The sequence below is a fragment of the Tachyglossus aculeatus genome, chromosome X2, assembly GCF_015852505.1.
Source record: "Tachyglossus aculeatus isolate mTacAcu1 chromosome X2, mTacAcu1.pri, whole genome shotgun sequence".
NCBI lineage: Eukaryota > Metazoa > Chordata > Mammalia > Monotremata > Tachyglossidae > Tachyglossus > Tachyglossus aculeatus.
Window position 1 is genome coordinate 11,183,313 of NC_052100.1, and position 23,423 is coordinate 11,206,735.

The following is a 23,423-nucleotide window of genomic DNA, read 5'->3' on the forward strand; positions in this document are numbered from 1 at the left end:
CCAGATCCAGCCCTGATCTCTCTCCCTCTCTGCAGTCTCACACTTCCTCCCGCTTTCAGGACATCTCTACTTGGATGGCCGGCTGACGCTTCAAATTCAGTCTGTCCAAAACAGAATTCTTTATCTTCCCACCCAAACCCGATCCTCCCCCCGATTTTCCAATCACTGTAGACGGCACCCCCATCTTTCCTGTCTCACAAGCCCATAACCCTGGCGTTATCCTTGACTCATCTCTTTCACCCAACCCACACATTCAATCTGTTACCACATCCTGTCGGTTCAACCTTCACAACGTTGCTAAAATCCACCCTTCTCCTTTCTATTCAAACTGCTATCCCGTTAATCCAGTCAGTTATTCTATCCCGCCTTGATTACTCTATCAGCCTCACTGCTGACCTCAATGCCTCCACTCTCTCCTCATGCTGGCCCATTCTTCACTCTGCTACCTGGATCATTTTTCTACAGAAACGTTCGGCCCATGTTTCCCCACTCCTCAAGAACCTCCAGTGGTTGCCCATCCACCTCTGCATCAAACAGAAACTCCTTATCTTTGGCATTAAAGCAATCACCTTGCTCCCTCCTACCTTAGCTCACTGCTCTGCTACTACAACCCAGCCCACACACTTTGCTCCTCTAAAGCCAACCTATTCACTGTACCTCGATCTCATCCATCTCGCTCCCGACCTCTCACCCGTGTCCTGCCTCTGGTTTGGAACGCCCTCCCTCTTCATGCCTGCCTCCTCTGTACTCTGTTACTGCGTGGACATGGGCGGGAGAAGGGGTGGTCCTTCCCTTATTGACAGACGTTTACTCTCCCCGCTTCAAAGCCTTACTGAAGACACATCTCCTCCAAGGCGCCTCTTTTCCCACTCCCTTCTGCGTTGCTCTGATTTGCTCCCTTTCTTCACCCTTCCCTCAGCCCCACAGTACTTATGTACATATCTGTAATTTATTTATGTATATTAATGTCTGTCTCACCCTCTAGACTGTGAGCTCTTTCCATTAGGCCCGTTGCTTCTATGCAATCTAGACTGCCACCACAAAAATGATGTTGGAGGCCTTCCCAGACTGAGCCCCTTCCTTCCTCTCCCCCTCGTCCCCCTCTTCATCCCCCCATCTTACCTCCTTCCCTTCCCCACAGCACCTGTATATATGTATATATGGTTGTACATATTTATTACTCTATTTATTTATTTATTTTACTTGTACATATCTATCCTATTTATTTTGTTAGTTTGTTTGTCTTGTTCTCTGTCTCCCCCTTTTAGACTGTGAGCCCACTGTTGGGTAGGGACTGTCTCTATATGTTGCCAATTTGTACTTCCCAAGAGCTTAGTACAGTGCTCTGCACATAGTAAGCGCTCAATAAATACGATTGATGATGATGATGATGACGACGTTGTGGCTTCAATAGTGCTGGCAATATGCTTACCATCAGCCTCCGCATTCTTTCCTTTTCGATTCTTTCGTTTTCCTTCTTCTGCTCCCGTTCTGTGTTGGCATGGTAAGTAGCCACTGCTTTTGTAAGTTTTTGAATTTTGCCGGTGACCGATCGATGGTATTCTTTGAAGTCCTTGGCATGCTGAAGAATGCTGTTGAGGTATTCCTATATCGACACAAAAGACCAGAGAGACGTTCACCACATCTCTTAGATTACGACTCTTGCATAAGTGTGGTGCAAAAACCGCCACGGCCCTCCCTTTAGGAGAAATTTAAGGAAAAAGAAGGCATTAACCTGAAAGAGTTTCAGGGACGTGAAAAAGTCACGTAAAGGACACAGCAGATTCCTTTAACCCTAAAGGTCAGACCTAGTCGTCGGCTGCTTCCTAACTAACCTGGTGCTTCTGTCGGCGTTTCCGTTCTTGCTCAATCTTTTGCTGTTTCTCCAGTTTCTCTGTGATCCGAGCCTCACGTAGGGACTGTCGCTTGCTGCGTTTATACGCCTTGGCATTCAGGGCTGTTTCTAGGGCCGTATCTCTTCTCATGCACACCACGACTTCCTGACGCAGCTTTGAAATAAATTCCCGTTTCAAAAAATTAGATACAGTGTATAATTGCGTAATACCCATAATTATATTCTTAATTACACATTACAGAAATCATAAAGCCACTGAGGACTTGAAAGAATTTTCTTTTAAGTGCCTCAAGCACTAAATCTGTATTTTAAAAAGATATCTGGTAAGCATGCATGAATCAGTAGGACATTGCCTGTGAACAAAAACTGAAGGCAATCTTGCTTAATTAGGATGCTAGTTTCAAAAAAAAAAAAAGCCAGCCCCCAAAACACCCACCACAACCAAAATCTCTTTTGGATTATCTTTCAGAACTGAGATACGGTCCAAGTAGAGTCTATATAAAAATGGCTTGTCGGGAAAAGCACGAAGAGCCTAGTGATTTTGATCTATAGACTTTGACCTAAACCTGAAAATATCGTTATTCACCATGCACCTGTCCAAAACTTTACCAAATTTAGCCATCCAAAAGGAAAGTGTGGGTGGTGGTATTTTTAATAGGTATTTATTTTACTTTATTGAGGTCACCTCTGTAACTACTGTTATGTTCATCAACTTCAGAAAAACACACCAACCTGTCTTTGAAAGTTAAGCAGTCTGAGTGCTTTGAGTTCAATGGTAGCTTTGGTTCTCAAATCACCAGCCAGGGAGCCAGGAAGATTTTCAAGCTCTTGGATTCGATGGGCAATGCGAGCCTGCAGCCTGGGGGTGGTCAAGACACAAGTCATAGCAGATGGAGGCATCAAACTGATCCATTTAGCTTACAGACTCCATTGTGTGTTTGTGTGTGCATGTGTGTGTGTGCGCACGCTTGCCTGCCTGTCAGCGCGTGCCGGCCTGCCTGTGTGTGCGTGCCTCTGTGTGCATGCCTGTCTGTCTCTTGTCTTGTGTGGGTCTTGTCTGTGTTTCTTCTCTGTGTGTGTGTGTCTGAGTCTGTCCGTGTTTATGTGCCTGTACCTGTCCGTCCATGTCTGTCACTTCATCTGTCTGTCTCCCTGTGTCTCTCTGTGACTGTGCCTGTGTCCGTGTCCGTGCGTTGGCACGTCAATTTTTTCCCCAGCCTCATCCCACCAGGAGTTTCACTCCAAGTTCGCCCCGGGGCTCAAAAATCCACACCGGCTACCCCAACTCCTCCGTGTCCCCTTCCTCCACGTCCCTGTCCTTCTCGTCCTTGTCCTCGTATTCGTCCTCCTCCCCTTCCTTTGTCATACCGTTCTATTTTGTTAATGTTGTGCACATAGCTTTAATTCTATTTGTTCTGACAATTTTGTTTATGTGTCTGTACCTGTCCGTCCATGTCTGTCACTTTATCTGTCTGTCTCTCTGGGTGTCTGTCTGTGACTGTGCCTGTGTCCGTGTCCGCGCGTTGGCACGTCAATTTTTTCCCCAGCCTCATCCCACCAGGAGTTTCACTCCAAGTTCACTCCGGGGCTCAAAAATCCACACCTGCTACCCCAACTCCTCCATGTCCCAAGCGCTTCCCAAGTGCTTAGTACAGTGCTCTGCACATAGTAAGCGCTCAATAAATACGACTGATGAGGATGATGTCCCCTTCCTCCACGTCCCTGTCCTTCTCGTCCTTGTCCTCGTATTCGTCCTCCTCCCCTTCCTTTGTCATACCGTTCTATTTATTTTGTTAATGATGTGTACATAGCTTTAATTCTATTCTGACAATTTTGACACCCGTCTACCTGTTTTGTTTTGTTGCCTGCCTCCCCCTTCTAGACTGTGAGCCCGTCGTTGGGTAGGGACCCTCTCTATATGGTGCCGACTTGTACTTCCCAAGCGCTCAGTACAGTGCTCTCCACCCAGTAAGCGCTCAATAAATACGACTGAATGAACGAACACCTGGCGGGCTCAGCTACCTGTATTCTCGCTCCTGTAAAATTTCCACAGGGTCAAGTCCTCTTGGTTTCTGGATGGGAGTAATTCGATTCTGTTTCTGATGGAGCTGGACCATGGGAGCAGGCTGGGCTGGCTGTCCGGGGGACTGCGTCTGGGGCGGCATCACGGGGGACGCTGCAGGAGGCACTGCAGGGGGTGCTGGTGAAGGACGGCCCGTTGGTTGAGGGGGAATCAATTTCTGAGGTGTGCTAGTGGGTGCTGCAGCATTTGCCATGGGTCCTATTCAAGGATACACAATACACTTACATTTGGGCTCTCCAAATCGGTCCAAATTACCATAAAATACAGTGCTTTTAGTCTCATTCTTGCGTGGCTCATTTCCAACTTCACCATAGGTTGTGGAACGCAGAGCACAATATACTACGTGTATGTAGAAACAACCCTAGTTGGCAGTCCCATAAGTATCCCTTATTCTTGGGTTCCTGGACTGCTCAAAAAGGGAACAATTTTGATTTCTTCATTCATATGCTCTTCATCATCATCATCGTAAACCATTTCTGGAGTCCCTGGATGAGCAGGGCATGGAACCTGCTGTTATACAGAATTAAGCCCCCACAAAAGGCAACCCAAATATGCAGAGCCCCGTCTCTCAGGAGCTGTCTTTAGCAGTAGTGGGATTAGTGATTATTCAGTACCCACTTGGCGCAGTACATTGTACTAAACACTCGGGATGTAAGACGATTATATTAACAAGGGAGACAAACACAAAATTATTTACAGAGTAGTTAGAATAAATAATTGAACACACACACACACACACATACACATACAGGAGGATGGGTCTAAGTGAATTCAAAAGTGCTAGAGATGGCAAGTGGAGGTCATCCGATTTAGGTGCCGGGAATTAATCGGGAAAGACTTGTTGGAGATGTGATTTTAGAAGGGCATTGACCGTGAGGCCGGAAACAGGGAAACAAGAAACCCGATATAATTGTCAAGCAGAGATAAGACCAGAACGGTAGCTGTTTGGGTGGAGAGATGGGGCGGATCCGGGAGCTGTCGTAGCTTCTGCGACAGGGAGGCAGATGGTGTGACCAACAGATGGAAAAGTTAGGAGGTGGAGTTGGTTTAGCGGGAAAAGATGAGTGGCTTTGTTTTAGACAAGCTGAATCTGAGGTGGCGGTGAGACACTCAAGAGGAGATGTCTTGGAGGCACGGGGAGATGCGGGATTGGAGGTCAGGATTTAGAGAGGTAGATTTGGGAGTAATCCGCATTGAGATGACACCTGAAGCCCTGTGAGTAGCTGAGCTCCCAAAAGGAATATGTACAGGTGGAGAGGAGGTAAGGGTCTTAGAACAGGACCTTGAGGGGCACCCACGGTAAGGAGGTGAGAATGCAGAGGAGGAGCCAGTGATCAAAACTGAGGAGCGGTCAGAGAGGTAGGACTGGAACCAGAGTGTTTCGAGGGAGTGGTCCACGGGGTCAAACGCAGTTGACAGCTTGAAGAGGATCGGGACAAAGTAGAGCCTTTTATAAAGACCGGTAGCATATACACTGGAAAAAAAAAATTCCCATCGCTGGTTCTCCTACTCAAAATCCAAGCATATGAAAATGAAATGACTCTAGAATATATGAAATTTATCTCTGGCATTCTTATCGATGGTATTGGGAACTTACTGTGTGCAGAGCACTGGTAAGCTCTTGGGAGAGGACAATTGAGTTGGTAGACACGATCGCTGCCTCTCGAGGAGCTTACAATCTACATTCTGGATACGGAAAGGACAGAGAAGATACGGACACAAGTGCAGTGGGGCGGTGGGTGTAGGGGGCATGGATGTAAGTGCATAGGTGATGCAGAAGGGAGAACGGGGTGGGGAGATGAGAATTTAATCAGAGAAGGCACAAAAGGGAGAATACGGGGGGAAATGGGAGATTAGTCAGGGAGGAGAGCTGATTTTAGTAGGGCTTTGAAGAGGGGGAGAACGATGGTCTGTCGGATATGAAGGGGGATGGACTTCCAGACGGGAGGGTGTGAGCAAGGGAAAAGCTAGAGCAATACATAATAAGTTGGTATCAGAGCAAAGTGTGTGCGCTGGGTTGCACTGGGTAATGCGCAACAGAGAGAGGGAGGATGGGGAGAACTGCCTGACTGCTTTAAAGCCGACGGTAAGGAGTTTCTTTGATGCGGATATGAGGCTTTTGAGCTGTGGGGAGATGTGCACCACCTAAGTTTTTAGAAAAATGATCCAGGCAGCAGAGTGAAGAACGGACTGGAGAGGGGTAAGCTGGAGAAAGGGAGGTTAGAGAGGAGGTTCATGCGGTAGTCAAGGTGAGATATAACAAGTGCCATCCCTATGTCAACATTGCAGTTCAAATAAACCGCTAGAAGAAAGAGGATCATGTAACCTCAGGCAAGATATGGAAAAAAAAAAATCAGATACGGATATCCCATAAGGAGATCCTATAACCTCGTTCCCAGGTCACGGCCCCTTATCTAAGTTTCATGGTGGAGATGTCTTTTTCAAAGTCCCCAGAAGACCCAAACCATGATCTCCCGGTAGCAAAAATCCAGCTTCAGGTTTTCTAGGCAACTGCAAAGGCTCACAGCTCTTGGGGCTTGGTTTCTAGCCTTCGGTGTGTCCTTCCTCTCCCTGTCAGGTTTGCAAGCCGCCGGTCTACCTGCTCTGGGATTGACAGGGAACGGAACAAAAGTCTCTCCAAGTTACCGTCAGGCCAGGGCTTTGGGGGGCCACCGGGAGGCTGTCCAGGCATTCCTGGGGGAACTCCTGAGGGGCCAGGAGGGGGCATGTTGGGCCCTCCCATACCTGCAAGAAGGGAGGAACAAAAAGTGTTCAAAAGGGAGCGAGAAAAAGCTTTCTTTCTAGACTTCGTGCTTGACCAGATTCTTGGCAAAAGCCACGTAACTTCTCCTTTCTGTACCCATAACTGCAAACAATATACAGAACAACGTCCCTCTCTGGACTTAACTGGATGGACAAGTGACAACAGAGAAGGTAGTGGGAGTCATTCCAGTGAGAATCCGCCCCACTACTCCCCCCCGCACCACCCCGCCACCCCAGTCGTCTCTGTTTTCAGGTTGCCCTCAGCTTAAGACCAAGAGAACCCGCCCGGAAGCACTTACCATGAGGTCTGCTATAGTTTGGAGGTGCTGGGCCTGGGCCTTGTCCAGGGCCAGGGCCTGGGCCTGGGCCGGTGCCAGCCACAGAAGGTGGAGGTAGTGTTGGCATTTGCTGCTGCATTCCAGGCATCGGTCTTTTCCCCTGGACCGCCATCTGCAGATGGTCGGGTAACGGCTGCCCTCTAGCCAGCATCTTGTAAGCCATGATTTGAGCTCTTAGCTGGTGCAGCTGGTTCTGGTTGAAAGGAGTTGGGCCCCGGTTCTGTTGTCCTAACGCCTGGGGGTCGGTACCATCTAACGGAACCCCGCCGGGGCCGGATGCCATCTGGGGACCTGAGGATGGGCCGTTGGCTGGAACCGGACTGGACGCGTGCTCCGAGCCACCGAGGGGAGAAGGGTAACCTAAGAAAGAGACGCAATTCCAATCAACCGAAGGTATTCACCGAGCGCTTACTGCGCCCAGAGCACTGTCCCAAACCCTCGGGACAGACCGATACCACAGAGTTGGGAGACGCGATCCCTGCCCTCGAGGAGCTGACAGTCTGGTTTGCCGTTCCTGACAGGCATTCCACTTTTCATATTAAGCCAAGGGGAGGCAACTAACTTATTGAGGAGGGAGAGGAGGTCTTAGATATAGCCTTCAGTGATGTGGACATAAGACCATAAATGGTGATTGGAGTAGGGATGAAAAGAAGTTATGTAGAACTGCTAGAATTTCTTCAGCTATAATGGAGAGAGGCAGCAAGTATCTATTAAACTGGCAGCAAATAATTGAAACCAGTGGACCAACAGATTGCAGATATCTCTTAACTCTCTTCAGTGCAGAGTCACTTAATGTCTCTGTGCCTCAGTTACCTCATCTGTAAAATGGGAATTAAGACTGTGAGCCCCACTTGGGACAACCTGATCCCCTCGTAACCTTCCCAGCGCTTAGAACAGTGCTTTGCACATAGTAAGCGCCTAATAAATGCCATTAGTATTATTATTGGATAGCTAAAGGACAACCTTTCCTAAATTAGAAAATCCTCAAAGACCCTCTTCATCCTCAAGAGTCTAGAGATACATGAATGAGGATTAAAAGGGCATATTTTTAAGGCCACAATTTGGAGACTGACCTTTGTTTTGAACCTACAAGCAGCTACTTTTATCATACTCTGACTGAGGTTCCAGTTAAGGAGAAGCATAGCAAACCCTTAACCAAAGGGCTCGTTTTTGTGGAGAATACCCTAAATTCTCAAGTGGCTATGGCTCAGAAGTGGATTAGAATTTCCACGTGCGGCTACTAAGCACGCAAACCCTGAAAACTGACAAAATAAAGCAGCAGCGTGGTTTAGTGGAAAGAGCCCGGGCTTGGGAGTCAGAGGGCGTGGGTTCTAATCCCGGCTCTGCCACTTGTCTGCTGGGTGACCTTGGGCAAGTCACTTAACTTCTCTGTGCCTCAGTTACCTCATCTATAAAATGGGGATAAATACCGTGGGCCCCATGTGGGACAACCTGATTACCTTGTATCCACCCCAGTACTTAGAACAGTGCTTGGCACATAGTAAGCGCTTAACAAATACCATAATTACTATTAATTATTAAAATAAAGGGCAGGCACAAACAGTGGTCACTATCTTCCTGGAAACGTTCCTAGCGTCTAACATATCCCACCCTCCAAAGAAAATCTGTAAGGAGATGGATTTGGGCCAGGAATATTGGAAGAGAAACAGTACCTTGAGAATGTTGATCCATCGGGCTTGGAGGAGGACCCATTCCCGAATGTCCTCCAGATCTCATTCCCATCCCTTTCATCTGGTTATAGCGAGGATCATCTGCCATTCCTTTCTCATGCATGGAATCCATTGGCTGCAAACGCACAGGCAACAAGATAAAGAGAAGCCACTCTTTCAGAAATAGGTACCGTGTTATTTAGATGACGGTACTAATTCACCGTTCCCAAGAAAGCTTGATCAAAATCTTATCTTAATTAGGATGAGATGAATCGGGAGTTTAAATGGATAGTGAGACTTCTTCGGATGCTGTTGAATCGCCTGTCTGCCAATTATCACACTAGCTGGCATTAGTTCTTTCAAAAGCCACGACTGAGAGGCATGTGTTTATATTTGCAACGTACAAAATTGGCTGCATCTGGGAAATCATTCCTCCCTACCCCTAAGATGTAGATCCATCTCAAGAGCCAAGGTATAATGTTGAACGTGCAAGTGAGGATTAAGAGGCGATTTTAACAATGCAGTATTTGGCGTCCCCCTTTTTTAAGAGTGACTCAATCTCAGAGGTGAAGATGATTTTCAAACATTGGGGAAAACAATGGATTTGGCAAGAAAACAGCACAAACCACTTGGTCAGTATTTCTGACCCTACCATTACCATTGATTACCCTTTACCTCTGTATCATATTCTTTCTTCATGCAGCAGTTAAACTTTCATTTGTAGTTTGCTGAGTGCTTTAAATTATTTGAAGTGAAATGCTCTCAAAATATACACCATTATCACAGGGGCACAGAAATGTGCTCGGCAGAGAGCTAGGAGATCATCTGAATTATTCAAAAGATCACTCTCGGTTTCACACAGCATCTTCACCCCACCCTCCTTATCTGGAAGCCACAAACATCTAACGAGCAGCTCATGCTTCCAGTAGGAAATGAATTTAGTGCCACTGCTCCACATAGTTTGAAACCAAACAGGAAGATATTAAACCCCAGAGTTGCTCTGTCAAGAGGTAAACATAGATCGTAACAGGGCTTTCAAAATCAATTTCTAGAAGCCAATTAATTAATGCAATCGCTGGTTAGACTGTTTCTTCCTGTCCTGGGTGCAATTTCTCTCCCACCCTCAAATTTAAAAATTCTCCATCTCGAAAGGCGCTTCCTCCATTTCCTGCCTCTCTAGAAAGCATACATTTCCAAAAATGTTCCTGCCTTGATATTAAACCCAAGGTCCCATTATATTCAACGACAACTCCATTCCCTCCACAGGAACGGGGGGGAAAAAAGCACAACGACTGGAAATTTAAAAGATGGTCTGTATTTAAGCTAGTAGCAAGTGAATGCCTGTGTGGAAAATATTAGATGGAATTTTTTAGAAAAGCAATTAATAAGCAGAAATGGGCATGGAACTTAGTGAGCAGCTAAATAATTTACCGGTTACTTTTAGGGGGAAAAGAACAGGATATTTTTCTTTTTTACTACAGATGTTAGGGCTTTACATGCTCTGAAGCTAAATCAGGATGGGGGGAAAACCGATCCATGGATGTAGGAAAACTTGCAGTGGAAGGAAAAAAAAAAGCAGAGAGATTTCTTCTAAGTGTCACCAATTACCTTATGCATCTGATGCATGTTGTCTTGAGCGTAGCCTCCAGGCCCCTGAGGAGGTATGGGGTGTCCTGCTGAAGGTGGCCCAGGGCTGGGTCCCATCATGCTATGTGCAGAGCCAGGGGAAGGGCCAGGACTTGGGCCCAACATAGCACCAGGAGATGGGCCAGGTCCTGGAGAAGGCCCTGGTCGAGGTGTGCCTCCCAGGGGCGGATCCGGAGTGGACATCTTCAAATCAACTACTCAAAGTGGTTCCCTACCACAACAAAATCCAGCGTTACTTTGGAGAATGCAAACACGCAGCCATCAGCCAGAGAAAAATACAGCACCAACAGGCGGCCCGCTATTAACCACTGCTTTGAGATGCCAAGGGACGACTAACAGAAAAGTGGTGAGAGGACTACTGAATTTTCATATCGAGGCGGGCATAACTGTTTGCCTGGCAAATAACAGTGGCCGTGTGCCATTTTTGGGGGGTTAGGAAAACAAAAGTTTCTCCTTATTTCTGCCAAGTTCAGTAAGGCAGCAAACGCGACGCACTCTGATTTTTAAAGCCGAGGTACTTAGCTCAGGAAAATTCAATTTGGAAGCACCAATTACTCTTTTCGTTTTTTTCTATAGCAGGAACAAAGAGAAAAACAGAATCGAAAAACAGCGGTGAGGTCAGTGTATCACTCCTAAATACTAGCTAACTCTCTTATTTGATCCTGAGGAGATCTGGGGCAAGCTATCAGGAATGGAAAAGATGTCCCACATTTCTTTATCTGGCCCGGTATGACCTCTGGTGCAACAGTATTACCCACTTCTTACAGATAGGAGAGGGGCCGCTTGACTGTGAAGTATGTGAGGCCAAGCAGCAAATTGGGGCAGAGCCAGGGACGGGAATAAGACCCTCATCATCTTCCAGAGGAAATTGCAATTCAAAGACTGGCAACAACCCACCTTTGAATATTTTTACAATTAGTACAGATAAAAGCATCACTGGTTAGACGGTTCCTAGGTCTTCCAAGTCAAAATCTGAAATTAGCCCACAGGAAATCTCAGCTTCACGATAAAGACTCGGGTGATTATAGGAAAAAATCATTCCATGGGAATAAAAAGCCTTTTGAGATGAACATGGGTCAAGTTATACAGGAGGAGGAAGGCAGGAGGAAATGTGAGACTGTAGAGGAGGAGACTGGAGGCGGGTTTAGGCATCACCCAGAGATAATATGTAAAGCCATGGGAGTGGATGGGGGGGTAGACTAGAAGGGATCAAGGAGGGAAAGTGGAGGTAGCGGGTGTAGACCACTCACTCAAGGAGTTTGGAGACAAATGTTAGGAGGGAGATGGGGCCTGGAGGGGGCATGGGAGTCATGGGTGGGGTTTTTTTTAGGATAGGAGATATGAGCACATACATAAGGTCACATCCCCTCCAAGAGGCCTAACCCAATGAAGCCCTCCTTTCCCCAGCTCCCTCTCCCTTCTGCATCGTCTGTGACCTTTGGGCATTTGCTCCATGTAAGGGGAATACCAAGGAAGAATAACGAGGAGGGCTCTCAGTAGCACTTAACCAACTTAGTGTGCGGGGCCTGAACAAACGCACCAAGTATCTGCCGGTGCCAACCCGAGAACTGTGGGCCCCGATTTGTATTCCTGGGAGGAGGAAAGCCCCGGATAAAGGATAACCGCATCCCTGCACCAGGTGCAGAACGGCCCAACTCCAGGGACGTTATCCTTATCTCACAGAGCAAGGCCAAACACCAAAGTCTGGGCTGCGGGGAAACGCCGGACTTGGTCGGGAAGAGACGTCCCAAGGTGATGACGTGGCCACAGCCCCCCTCCCTCTACTGCTGGGCACGAAACCAGCCTAGTTAATAAAAACATGCTGCTTCCCCCTTGCTACTGAGACCCACAATGGCCAGTCACGCAGACCATCCTTGTGTTCCCCGCAGCTCCCCCCGTGCAGCTATGCTTGGGGGTCTCTGCACTAAAGAACCGAAAAGATTGTGTGAAAGTGTCAGGACTGGGTGTTTGTATAAGGGTGAATGTGTAGAGTGTTCTGCTGTAAGAGCTGAAAAGATTGAACGAGCGTGTTGGAATTAAGGTACCCCTCCAGTTTGTGTGTGTTACGGAGGATGTTTTGGGAACTTCATTCAAGGAGTTGAGATTTGAGGTGATGCCTATAGAGAGTACTACATGGATGAGGGTCCGAAAAGGAATGAGGAAATGTTGTAAAGATGGAAAAGTGAAAGGCTTGAAGGAAACCAGTGAGGCCTTCCCGAACTAAGCCCCTTTCCTCTTCTTCTGCTCCCTTCTGCATCACCCTGACTTGTTTCCTGGATTCTTCCCCCCTCCCAGCCCCAAAGCCCTTCTGTACATACCTGTAATTTATTTATGTGTATTCATGTCTGTCTCTCACCTCTACACTGTAAGCCTGTTGTGGGCAGGGAATGTGTTTGTTTATTGTTGCATTGTACTCTCCCAAGTGCTTAGTAGAGTGCTCTGTACACAGTAAGTGCTCAATAAATAGGACCGAATGAATGAAAAGGCCCAAAGGGCTATCCTGAGAGAGATAATGGGGGAGTGACTATAGATGAGATAAATCAATCAATAAATCAATAAATACGATTGATTGATTGATTGAGAGGGAGTCCCTCCCTATGTCTCAGGGAAGAATAAGGATGTTGAAGATTTAGGCATTTGTCCTGGGGGGCAAAAATTGATATCTTATTTGGTAGGGGGGGATTGGCTGTACCCATGTATCTGTGTGAGAGCACATGTAGAATGAGTTATGTTTGAATGAACTGGCCAGTGTTGTGAAAATGTGTACTGTGCAATGGAAAAAGAAATTCCTAACTGAATTTGGGTAGCTCCATAGGTTGAGTCATCTTACTGGTTTGGTGTTTTTAATCTTTTTCCCTACTCAGTTTCTTGGTCACCCAGTTAATTGCAAGAAACCTAACCAATGTTCCTTCAAGACCTTATTGGAAATTTAAAAAAGCCCCAGGGGGCCGGAACTATCAGTTTAGAAGATCCAAAAGAAAATTGAGAAAAGGCACCTCGCTGAAGCAAAGGATTGCCTTCCTCAAGTAAATCAGACAGTAAAGTGTGAAACTGCAAAGGAGGTGATTGGGTGAGAATTTGCAATTGCTTTCCAGGCTTGAAATGCCTGTGGGGGTGGCGATTTAATCACTATTTCTGATTTTGTACTGCGTTAGATTTTGCTAATCTCTGCTCCACCACTTTTCTGCTGTGTGGCTTCTGGCAAATCACTTCACTCCTCTGTGCCTCAGTTATCTCACCTGCAAAATGAGGATTAAGATGGTAAATCTATGTGGGACAGGGACTGTGCCCAACCTGATTTGCTTGTATCCACCCCAGCGCTGGGAAAAGAGTAAGCACTTAACTCTTACACCAGAATTATTATTATGAGGTGGGGTGGAGCCGGATCAGTTTGAATGAACTGTTGTGAAAATATGTATTGTGCAATGTGAAAAGGATGAATCAGTGGAGTTGAGGAGTAAGAGGAAGTAGGAAGCGGAAGGGTTGTCAGGAATATCCACATGGATATCGACATCTGCAGCGCTTAGTACAGTGCTCTGCACATAGTAAGCGCTCAATAAATACGATTGATGATGATCTATATATGGGGGGAAAAAATGAGAAAGGGATCAAAAGGACTCAGGAAGTTGCAGGAAGGGCAAGGGGATAAATGTATGTGTTTGTTGGGGGGGGGGGGGGTGGAGAGAAGAGCTATAGTTGACCATGACTAGTAACTTGAGTGAGTGGTAGAGGCAGATGACATGGGTTTCAATGGAAGGGGAAAAGAGGGATGGGAGAGCTGAAATGGTGCAAAAGCAGCACTGGAGAGCAAAAAGGAGACCAACTCCTCCCCCTTCCCCAGTGAGTCTTGGGGAGTGGGTGAAGATAACCTCCTCCCCCCGCCCCCCCAATTTAGGAGGGAGCAGCAGGGGAGACAGTGTCATCTGGCGTGAGCCAGGTTTCAATAATGGTGAGGAGGAGCAGTAACTGGGTCAGGAACAGGCTATGGTTGAAGGGAAGCTTTCCCATGATGGAGTTGGGGTTCCACAGGCCACACTTGGCTGAGGCTGTTGGAGAGAGAGGGGGGAAGGAGGGTGAGGAGGGGTCGATGGGGGCTGGGGTGGTGCTGAGAAGAGACAGGGATAGGGCGGGATGAGGAAGGGTGCTAGGAAGGGAGGACAGGGATGGGCTGATTAGAGGGAGGGAATTGAGGGGGCCTGGTGAGGTCAGAGAAGTTAAAAGTTACAGGAGAGGTTGTCAGCAGCAACAACTTCTTGATCTGGTGGCCCTATGACCAACTGCTGAATTGAATGTAGGTGTCAGAGCAAAATAAAGGTTCAGGAGCAAATAGGTGGCTGAGTTGATGCGATGCCGGAGAAGCAGTGTGGCTTAGTGGAAAGAGCACGGGCTTGGGAGTCCGAGGTCACGGGTTCTAATCCCCTCTGCCACTTAGCTGTGAGACTTTGGGCAAATCACTTAACTTCTCTATGCCTCAATTACCTCATCTGTAAAATGGGGATGAAGACTGTGAACCCCACAAGATAATCACCTTATCTAGCCCAGCGTTTAGAACAGTGCTTGGCACATAGTAAGCGGTTAATAAATACTATAATTATTATTATGTGAAGGCAGGCAGATGGTGACTTGCAAAAAGAGGGGTCCTTTTGTCACTAGCGGGTCAGACAGCCACACCTACCCTGTGGTCCCCACTGTGAACCCAGGCCTGGCTGCAGACGCAATAGGGAGCGGTAAGATGAGGAAATGGCCGCTTCTCGGCCTCAGCAGCGGGGAGTGACTTCTTTGCGTCCCGGCAGGTGGTCGGCAATGGTTCCAATGTTAGTGGTTACAATTTTGGAAGTAGCCAATAAATCTCCCTGCTGAGTTCTTTTTATTTGAAGTTTGGTATGCTGGGGTCCGCTGGTGCTGTTGCTGCCTATTTCTGTGTGTGGGCTTATGTCCTTGTGCTCTGTGGGAGGTCCAAGAATACTGTGATAACTCCCATACTATTTGCGAGAGAGCTGGAGCAGAAGTTGTTGGGGGCCAAGAAGTGACACTGAAGGAGCACAGGAAGGAGAGGTGGGTGGGACCTTTGAAGACGGCTTTCTGGGTCGGTCTTGGTTTCCCTCCTTGGAGCAGGACTCGGAAACACCAGTTCCAACTAGGGTTCTGGTTTCTTGCCTTTGGTTTTTGATCTGCAGTTGTTTTCAGAGCAACTTCCTTCATTTTCTTTTGAAACTGCCTTTTCTTCTTTTCCTTCATCAAACGTTATTCTCTTCTGTGTCTACGACCGTACCACCCTGAATGCGCCCGATCTCGGAAGCTAAGCAGGGTCGGGCACTCAGAAGAGTGCTTGGCATGTAGTAAGCGCTTAACAAATGCTATCGTTATTATTATTATTATTATTCCTTGCCCTTTCTCCCTTAGCTCCTGCCCTGGTGGTAGCTCAGCGGGGCTCCAGGCTGGCGGGCAGCTCAAGACCAACCGGGGCATCACGATCCCTCCAGCCATGTGAGGCAGTTGACCCCAGGGGGCCGGATTCGAGTCCCAGGCCCTGTGGCCTCCTCCAGGAGGCCTTCCCAGACTGAGCCCCTTCCTTCCTCTCCCCCTCGTCCCCCTCTCCATCCCCCCATCTTACCTCCTTCCCTTCCCCACAGCACCTGTATATATGTATATATGGTTGTACATATTTATTACTCTATTTATTTATTTATCTATTTTACTTGTACATTTCTATCCTATTTATTTTATTTTGTTGGTATGTTTGGTTCTGTTCTCTGTCTCCCCCTTTTAGACTGTGAGCCCACCGTTGGGTAGGGACTGTCTCTATGTGTTGCCAATTTGTACTTCCCAAGCGCTTAGTACAGTGCTCTGCACATAGTAAGCGCTCAATAAATACGATTGATTGATTGATTGGTGGTGCCCAGCCAGGGCGGCAGCGGGGACATTTTCCCTGGTTGGCCTCTGTGCTGGCTCCTATGCTGGCCACTGGCAGCCCTGGCCTGGACATGGTGAAATTCAAGCTCTGCACCTTAGACCTTCGAGGCTTAGCTGGTCAGTCACCCAGAAATCTTGCTTATTTTCTTTCATCTGTTGGCATTCCCCTCAATCCCAACTAAAAGGACAGTTAACTCATTCACGTAGTGGCATTCTGATGATCAGGGTGACCCTGATGGCCCTCACGGATACACAGGTGCACAACTGCAAATGTTAACACTGTCAATTCTAATGCATGTCATCTGCCAAAAATTAGAGACTTAATGAGGACAGTTTTAAAGTTTACACAGATTCCCTTTTACAGCAAGAACCTATTATCTGAATTGTAAACTACCTATGGCACTGTGACCTAACATCTTATAACAAATCCATTTTTGGATTTCCTGCTGGCACATTGTGATTCTGAGAGCAAAAGCTATCAGGAACAGTAAAACTGTTTACCTCTAACACACTACTACACGTACTTTCAAATATGTCTTTTTTCCTTTAGGCTCAGATCAGTCAGTGGCATTTACTGAGTGCTTACTGTTGAGCACTGTACTAAGCATGCACTTGGGAAAGTAGAAGCAGCGTGGCTCAGTGGAAAGAGCACGGGCTGGGGAGCCAGAGGTCACGGGTTCTAATCCTGGCTCCGCCACTTGTCAGCTGTGTGACCTTGGGTAAGTCACTTAACTTCTCTGGGCCTCATCTCCCTCATCAGTAAAATGGGGATGAAGACTGAGCCTCATGTGGGATAACCTGATTACCTTGTATCTACCCCAGTGCTTAGAACAGTGCTTGGCACATAGTAAGCACTTAAATACCAACATTATTATTATTATTACAACACAACAAAATTGGTAAACACGATCCCTGACCACAAGGAGCTGACAGTTTCCAGGGGGACAATGCTCTCACTTTAAAAAAAAACAAAAGACTTTGCTGTATCCTAAATGCTTAAGATTATATAGTATCTTTGGGTCAAAGATTAAGCTTTTTGTAGGCAGGGAATGTGTCTACAAAGTCTGTTATATTGTACTTTCCTAAGCGCATAGTACAGTGCTCTGCACACAGTAAACACTCAAATAGGATTGACTGAAACTCTGAGATTAGAAATGCTAGCAATCTTTTTGCTCTCCTTTTGATCAAGGGTCTCAGTTATCAGCGTAGGTTTCTAAGGAGGGCTACACTTACCAACCCTAAAAAAGGAATATTTATCCCAGAGCGGAATGCCGTAGGGCTCCATGGGGAATACAACTAGAAGAGGATGGAATGGACTGTGGCAGACTCCAGCTCTAAAGGGACAGGGGAGAAGAGGGACAAAAAGAGTGAGGTATTGGTCCTTTTCCTGTTCCCACTTGGGTGCTTTCCACAAGAACATGCCCCATCACAGTGCTTCCAGCACCATTTTTAGAACACCATTTTCGCACTGTTCAAGAAAACTGAACCTGCATGGGGAGCCGAGGGGTGAACCAACTCCGGGAAGGAGCTGGGAGAGGAACATGGCCAACTTTTTCCTTTCATGGGCATTATAAAGAAAATAATAATAATAATAATAATGGTATTTGTGAAGTGCTTACTATATGCCAGGAACTGTATTAAGAGCTGGAGTGGACACAATCCCTGTCCCACATGGGGCTCCCAGTCTCGATCCCCATTTTACAGATGAGGTAACTGAGCCAGAGAGAAGTGAAGTGACTTACCCAAGGTCACACAGCAGACAAGTGGCAGAGCTGGGATGGGAACCCAGGACCTTTTGACTCCCAAGCCTGTGCTCTAGTCACTATGGCATGCTGCTTCGAGGGAAGATCAGGGGTTCTAATCCCAGTGCCGCCACTTGCCTGCTGTGTGACCTCGGGCAAGTCACTTCACTTCTCTGTGCCTCAGTTACCTCATCTGTAAAATGGGGGTTAAGACTGTGAGCCGCATGTGGGACAGGGACTGTGTCCAACCTGATTAGACTGTATCTACCCCAGGGCTTAGAGCAGTGCTTGACATATAGTAAACGCTTAATATCTTGTCTCCTGCTGTAGAGTCATCTCCGACCCGTAGCGACGCCACGGATACCATTATTATTATTATTAAAGATCTGGAGGGCTGCCCCTGATTCCTGAACCTGTAATTGGACCACACTTACCTAACCTACTCTTAAAAGATCTCCAGCAAAAAATATTCCTTGACCTCCTTGGTAACACATTTCAATGTCTAACAAGAGAAGCAGTGTGGTCTAGTGAGAAGAACACGGGCCTGGAGTCAGAAGGATCTGAGTTCTAATGCCAGCTCAGTCACTTGTCTGCTGTGTGACCTTGGGTAAGTCACTTCACTTCTCTGTGCCTCAGTTACCTCATCTGTAAAATGGGGATTATGACTGAGCCCAACATGGGACATGGATTTGTGTCCAAGTGGATTAGCTTATATCTATCCTAGCGCTTAGTACGGTACCTGGCACATAGTAAGGGCTTAAATACCATAAAAAATTTCCAATCAGAAAAATTTCCTTTACACCTACTCCAAAAATCCCTTCTGCAATTTATATTCAATTCCCCTTATTTTGAATTGCAATCTTTTTTACCTTCTGAAAGGAGGCATCCCTGGGGTTTTGAGAACTAGTAGCTGAAATCCCTGTCTTTCCCTCTTGCACTCACACTAGAAAGCAAACCCTATCTTATGGACTCCTAATCTTATTATCAAATAATCCTAGGCATTGCTTCTCTACAGAAGGCCAAAGGTTGGGTATTTTTGGATAGTTTTCTTAGGTCTTCAAAAGGCTTACAGCAACGTGAGCAAATCTATATTCAGTTTCAGACTGCTTAAAGTACAGCTGCTAGGATCCTTGCAATGAGTCATTCTGTTACAAGTTATAACTGTGACACTAGCATTCTTCTGCGGCCCTCTGTGGTTAGGAAAGCTACAGCAATTTTGTATAATAATGAAATCCATCAAGAGCCAAGCTCACTACCAAATCAACTCAAGGGAAGATAAAAATCACAGGAAAAAGGGGCAGGAGGAACGAAAGAAGACTAGGTTGTCTTTATCCATTTTATGAAAAGTTGTGCGGGGAAATCATAGGTAGCTTACTGTTTTTCTTCTACTCCGGAGGAGCCCTACATGGGCTAGAGGACTTCCCAACAGTTCAATACGTTGCCTTTGGAGCAAAGGTTGTCGATTTGGGGAGGGTGAAAGGAGCGAGAGACAATCCTGGGAGAACAGATCTGGAGGCAGAGGGAGAGTCAAGAAAATTTGGTCTGGGGCACAAGGGGGAAATCAAATTTTGAAAACTGAAAGAGGAGCTATCCAAGTTAGATATCAAAACAAGAGAGCTAAAATCCAGTCAGGTACCCAAATTTCAGCTAGAAGTTTAGAAACTGCAGATTTACAGAATAGTTCACTTATCTGGTAACAAAGGCTGGAATCAAGAAAAAAAAAGAAAGCGCTTCATTCATGAATAGAAAATTTGCAAATATGGGCACCAACTTTCTGTTGAGAACCTTCTAGACTGTGAGCTCCTTGTGGGCAGGGAAAGTGTCTACCAACTCGTACTGTACTCTCCCAAGAGATTAGTACATTGCTCTGTACACATTAAGCACTCAATAAATACCACTGATTGAATGTGGGGGAAGAAAAAGGGGGAAGAATTATTAGAGGGGCTCAAAGAGGCTTCAAAGAGCTAATGGACTAGAAAGACTTAATTTGGTTCTTTTTATTGTTTTGTTTTGTTTTTTTAAAAAAAAAACTTTTCTCAGCTCCTCTCAGGTCTTGCTAGAGAAATGGGCTGAAAGTCCAGCCCCCCAAAAAACTGGTGATAAAAACAATGTCAGGGCTTTTGCTCTCAATCATCCCCAATACGTTAGTTCCTATGCAGACACTTAGGTGTAAAGAGTTCATTTTGATCTTTTCAAAGTTTTATTTTAATCGGTATTTTACATTAACAAAAAAATTTTAAGCAGAATTTTAATTTAAATTCAGAGAGTGTTTACCAATAAACATTTAGCTTTTTTACTATAAAGAAGTGTAAAGCTAAATCTATATCAGGGATAACTGTTGATTTAGCTCCCTTTAAAATGCTCTCTCGAATGGACGATCCTTAGAGCATGCAGATACTGCAATTCAGATTTAAGTGTCAGACTTCTGTCTCTTCCCCTCTAGACTGTGAGCTCATTGTGGGTAGGGAATGTGTCTGTTTGTTGTTGCATTGTACTCTCCCAAGTGGTTGGCACGAGGTTAAGTGCTCAATAAATACAACTGAGTGAATACCTAAGAAAATCTATAAAAAGTTAAATGAGCCAATACATAGAGCAGCAGAACTGAGTACAGTGGCCTCTGACACAAATCACAAGGAGTCACATTTGATCACCTAGGAACAAAGGTATCACTAATTACGGTTGCAATACAGAATGAGAATAAGAGAGGGCGTTTATTGTTCTGACATTATTGTATGGAATGTTCTAAACAGTTGGGGATAATTGAGAATTATCGTCTACCAACTTTGAAATGAAGATATGTGTGGGTGCAAGATGGATTATGTCATTTGTTTAGAAATTCTCTAAATAGTTTGGGACAATTGAGAATTATCTTCTGCAAACCTTGAAATGAAGAGCTGTGTGGGTGCGGAACGCATCATATCACTTGCGATTTGAATTTCCCAGCTTCCCAAGTGCGAGCGACAATCTGTTCACACAAGGTGAAACCAAAGATGGAAAGCACACTGAAATTGCCGGGGCCCGCAGCAGGGTTGCCTAGTCATCTGGTATGCTCCACCCCACCAGTTGGGAACTCCTGTTACAGAATGTATCCTACCACACTTCTGTTGTCAGTGGTACATAACCAAATGGCAAAATGGCAACAGAATGTTACAAGTTTGTGATCCTCTCACTGTGGCACTGCTCGCTTCAAAGAGGTTGAGGTCCGACAATCAGCATCAAGTAAGCCCATTAGGAAAATAGTATAAAAGACCTCTTTTGAACAAAATTAAAGCCCACAGACCTTTCAGCTGCCTTCTCTCCCACCCGGAACTCCCTCGCCATTATCAGACACTCTCCCCATCCTCAAAGCCCTACTAAAATCATATCTTCATATCTCCTCCAAGAAGCCTTTCCTCACTAACCTCACCCCCGACCCACTCTCCCTCCCTTCTGCATTGCCTATGCACATACATTCATACCTAGCCTCTCCCCTCTTCAGTCCATACTTCCCTTTACTGCCCAGATGGTTTTCTTAAGACATCATTTTGCATACGTCTCCTCACTCCTCCAAAGCCTTCAATAGCTACTCATTCTTCTCCACATCAATCAGAATTCTCCCCTATACTCATCCTTGCTCTTCTCCCACTACAATCCGGCTGGCAGGCTTCACTCCTCTCAAGCCAATCTACTGCACATTATCATCTCTTGACATTAACTCCTTGCTCACATCCTCCCTCTCCCTTCAGATCCTGCAGACCACTCCTCAGCCTTCCCTTCAAAGCCCTTTTAAAACCTTATCTCCCTACTGCCACCTCAGCACCTACTTACTACGAAATTTCCCCCCAGTAGCATGATCTTTAACTTCTCTGGTTTCCCCCTAGCAGTAATTTATTTCAGTGTCTGTCTCCCCAACCAGACTCCTTGAGGGCAGGGATTGTGTCTACTCTCCCGAGCACTTAGCACAGAGTGGGCACTCGATAAATATTACTGAATGGCAGCCAGGCTCCTAGCACCAAGGGGGCGAGGCCTTAGCTACTGTGGGGATGGAAGAATTGCTGTCGGTAGCCCACTGTGCTCCTTAAGAGTCAAAAGGGGGCTAAAGGTACAGCTCTAACTTTGCTTTCTCCTGGCAGGATACCCAGGGACCTGTGGAGTTCCTGCTGTGCTCATCAGACTGCTCTTCTCTCCTGTCCTGGCACCATTCATCTTTTCCCCCTGAGCCCCCCAGCCCCAGCTCTGGTGTCTGGCAAGGCCCCAAAAGCAGCAGCGGAGGAAGGAGAGACACATCAGTGAGCATCTTTTCCTTCCCCCGGCACCTCCCTCCTTCCTCTTTCCCGTTACATCAACATCTGGTCCCCAGGTTCATCCTGATGCTCGGCCAAAGTTTGGCTCGCAGAGGTCCGAGAAAGCCAAATCAGGTGTATCTAACATTTAGGTTATATGAATTAGCTTCAGTCATCGGTAGCGGGCATTTACTGAGCGTTTACTATGCGCAGAGCACTGTACTAAGCACTTGGGAGAATACAACAGAATTAGCAGACACATTCCCTGCCCATAATGGGCTTCAGAACCAGTGTTCTATAGATTAAAATTGTGCATTTACCTGAAGTGACTGCCAACCTAACCATTTCTAATGTCCTAAATATACGTCTACTAAAACTGGAGATACAATGCTGGTTGATAATAATAATAATACTAGTGATATTTGTTAAGCGCTTACTATGTTCATCAAACTTCAATAAATCTTGAGATGAAATCAGCTCTGATATAAGGGGAAAAAAATTTGGACAAAGTTGGGCTCACTATTGTCCGAAAAAGCCAAACTCAGTTTTGTCTAAACTTCCAATTATCTAATTTAGCTTTAGTCACAATCACAACCAGTATTCTTCTGCAGATTAAAATGCTGCATTTTCATTTTCTCCTGCAAAGAAAAACTATATGGAAACCAAAGACACTAAAAGATTGGAAATTCTTAACATTAATGACTTTATTTGTATTTCTACTTTTTTTTGAGTACAGAGCAAGTATTCTGCTACCTAGTAATGCAGTAGTGAATTTCTTTACGGCTTACATGACAACCTATCTGTTTTCTAAAGTACTTCTGTCTTTACAAGCGAATTGCTACTACAATTGCTCACAAGAACAGAAGTTATTTAAAAACAATCCATTACTTGTGACTTCAATAAGGACATGTGATATATTCTGCTTCGTTTGACCTGTGAAATGCAGACAGCTAAATTTTTCTTCTCTGGATCTTTAAAGCTCAAGAACATATTGAATCCATGTCTAGTTACCTATATTGAATGACACATTCAGCAATTAGTAATAGCCAGGATTATTCATTTTATTTATTAATCATATTCAATTAATGGTATTTATTGAGCACTTACTATGTGAAGCAGCGTGGCTCAGTGGAAAGAGCGCGGGCTTTGG

The 23,423-nt window shown here is 45.9% G+C and overlaps 1 protein-coding gene across 4 annotated transcripts in view; it reads right to left on the bottom strand.

Annotated features, from left to right (window-relative positions):
* Window positions 1-23,419, bottom strand: part of SMARCA4 (SWI/SNF related, matrix associated, actin dependent regulator of chromatin, subfamily a, member 4) — an 86,244-nt gene extending 62,825 nt beyond the window's left edge. For 3 of the 4 annotated variants that reach the window (XM_038771416.1, XM_038771415.1, XM_038771414.1), the window contains exons 1-8: window positions 10,318-10,539; window positions 8,713-8,845; window positions 7,001-7,399; window positions 6,585-6,683; window positions 3,878-4,136; window positions 2,588-2,714; window positions 1,836-2,009; window positions 1,433-1,606 (exon numbers count right to left, since the gene is read on the bottom strand). In XM_038771416.1, coding sequence (XP_038627344.1) covers window positions 1,433-1,606; window positions 1,836-2,009; window positions 2,588-2,714; window positions 3,878-4,136; window positions 6,585-6,683; window positions 7,001-7,399; window positions 8,713-8,845; window positions 10,318-10,539 — 1,587 coding nt within the window. Of the gene's footprint in view, window positions 1-1,432; window positions 1,607-1,835; window positions 2,010-2,587; window positions 2,715-3,877; window positions 4,137-6,584; window positions 6,684-7,000; window positions 7,400-8,712; window positions 8,846-10,317; window positions 10,568-23,380 lie in introns of those variants that run through there. The other variant, XM_038771413.1, reaches the window with a different exon arrangement.
* Window positions 23,420-23,423: the final 4 nt, after the last annotated feature.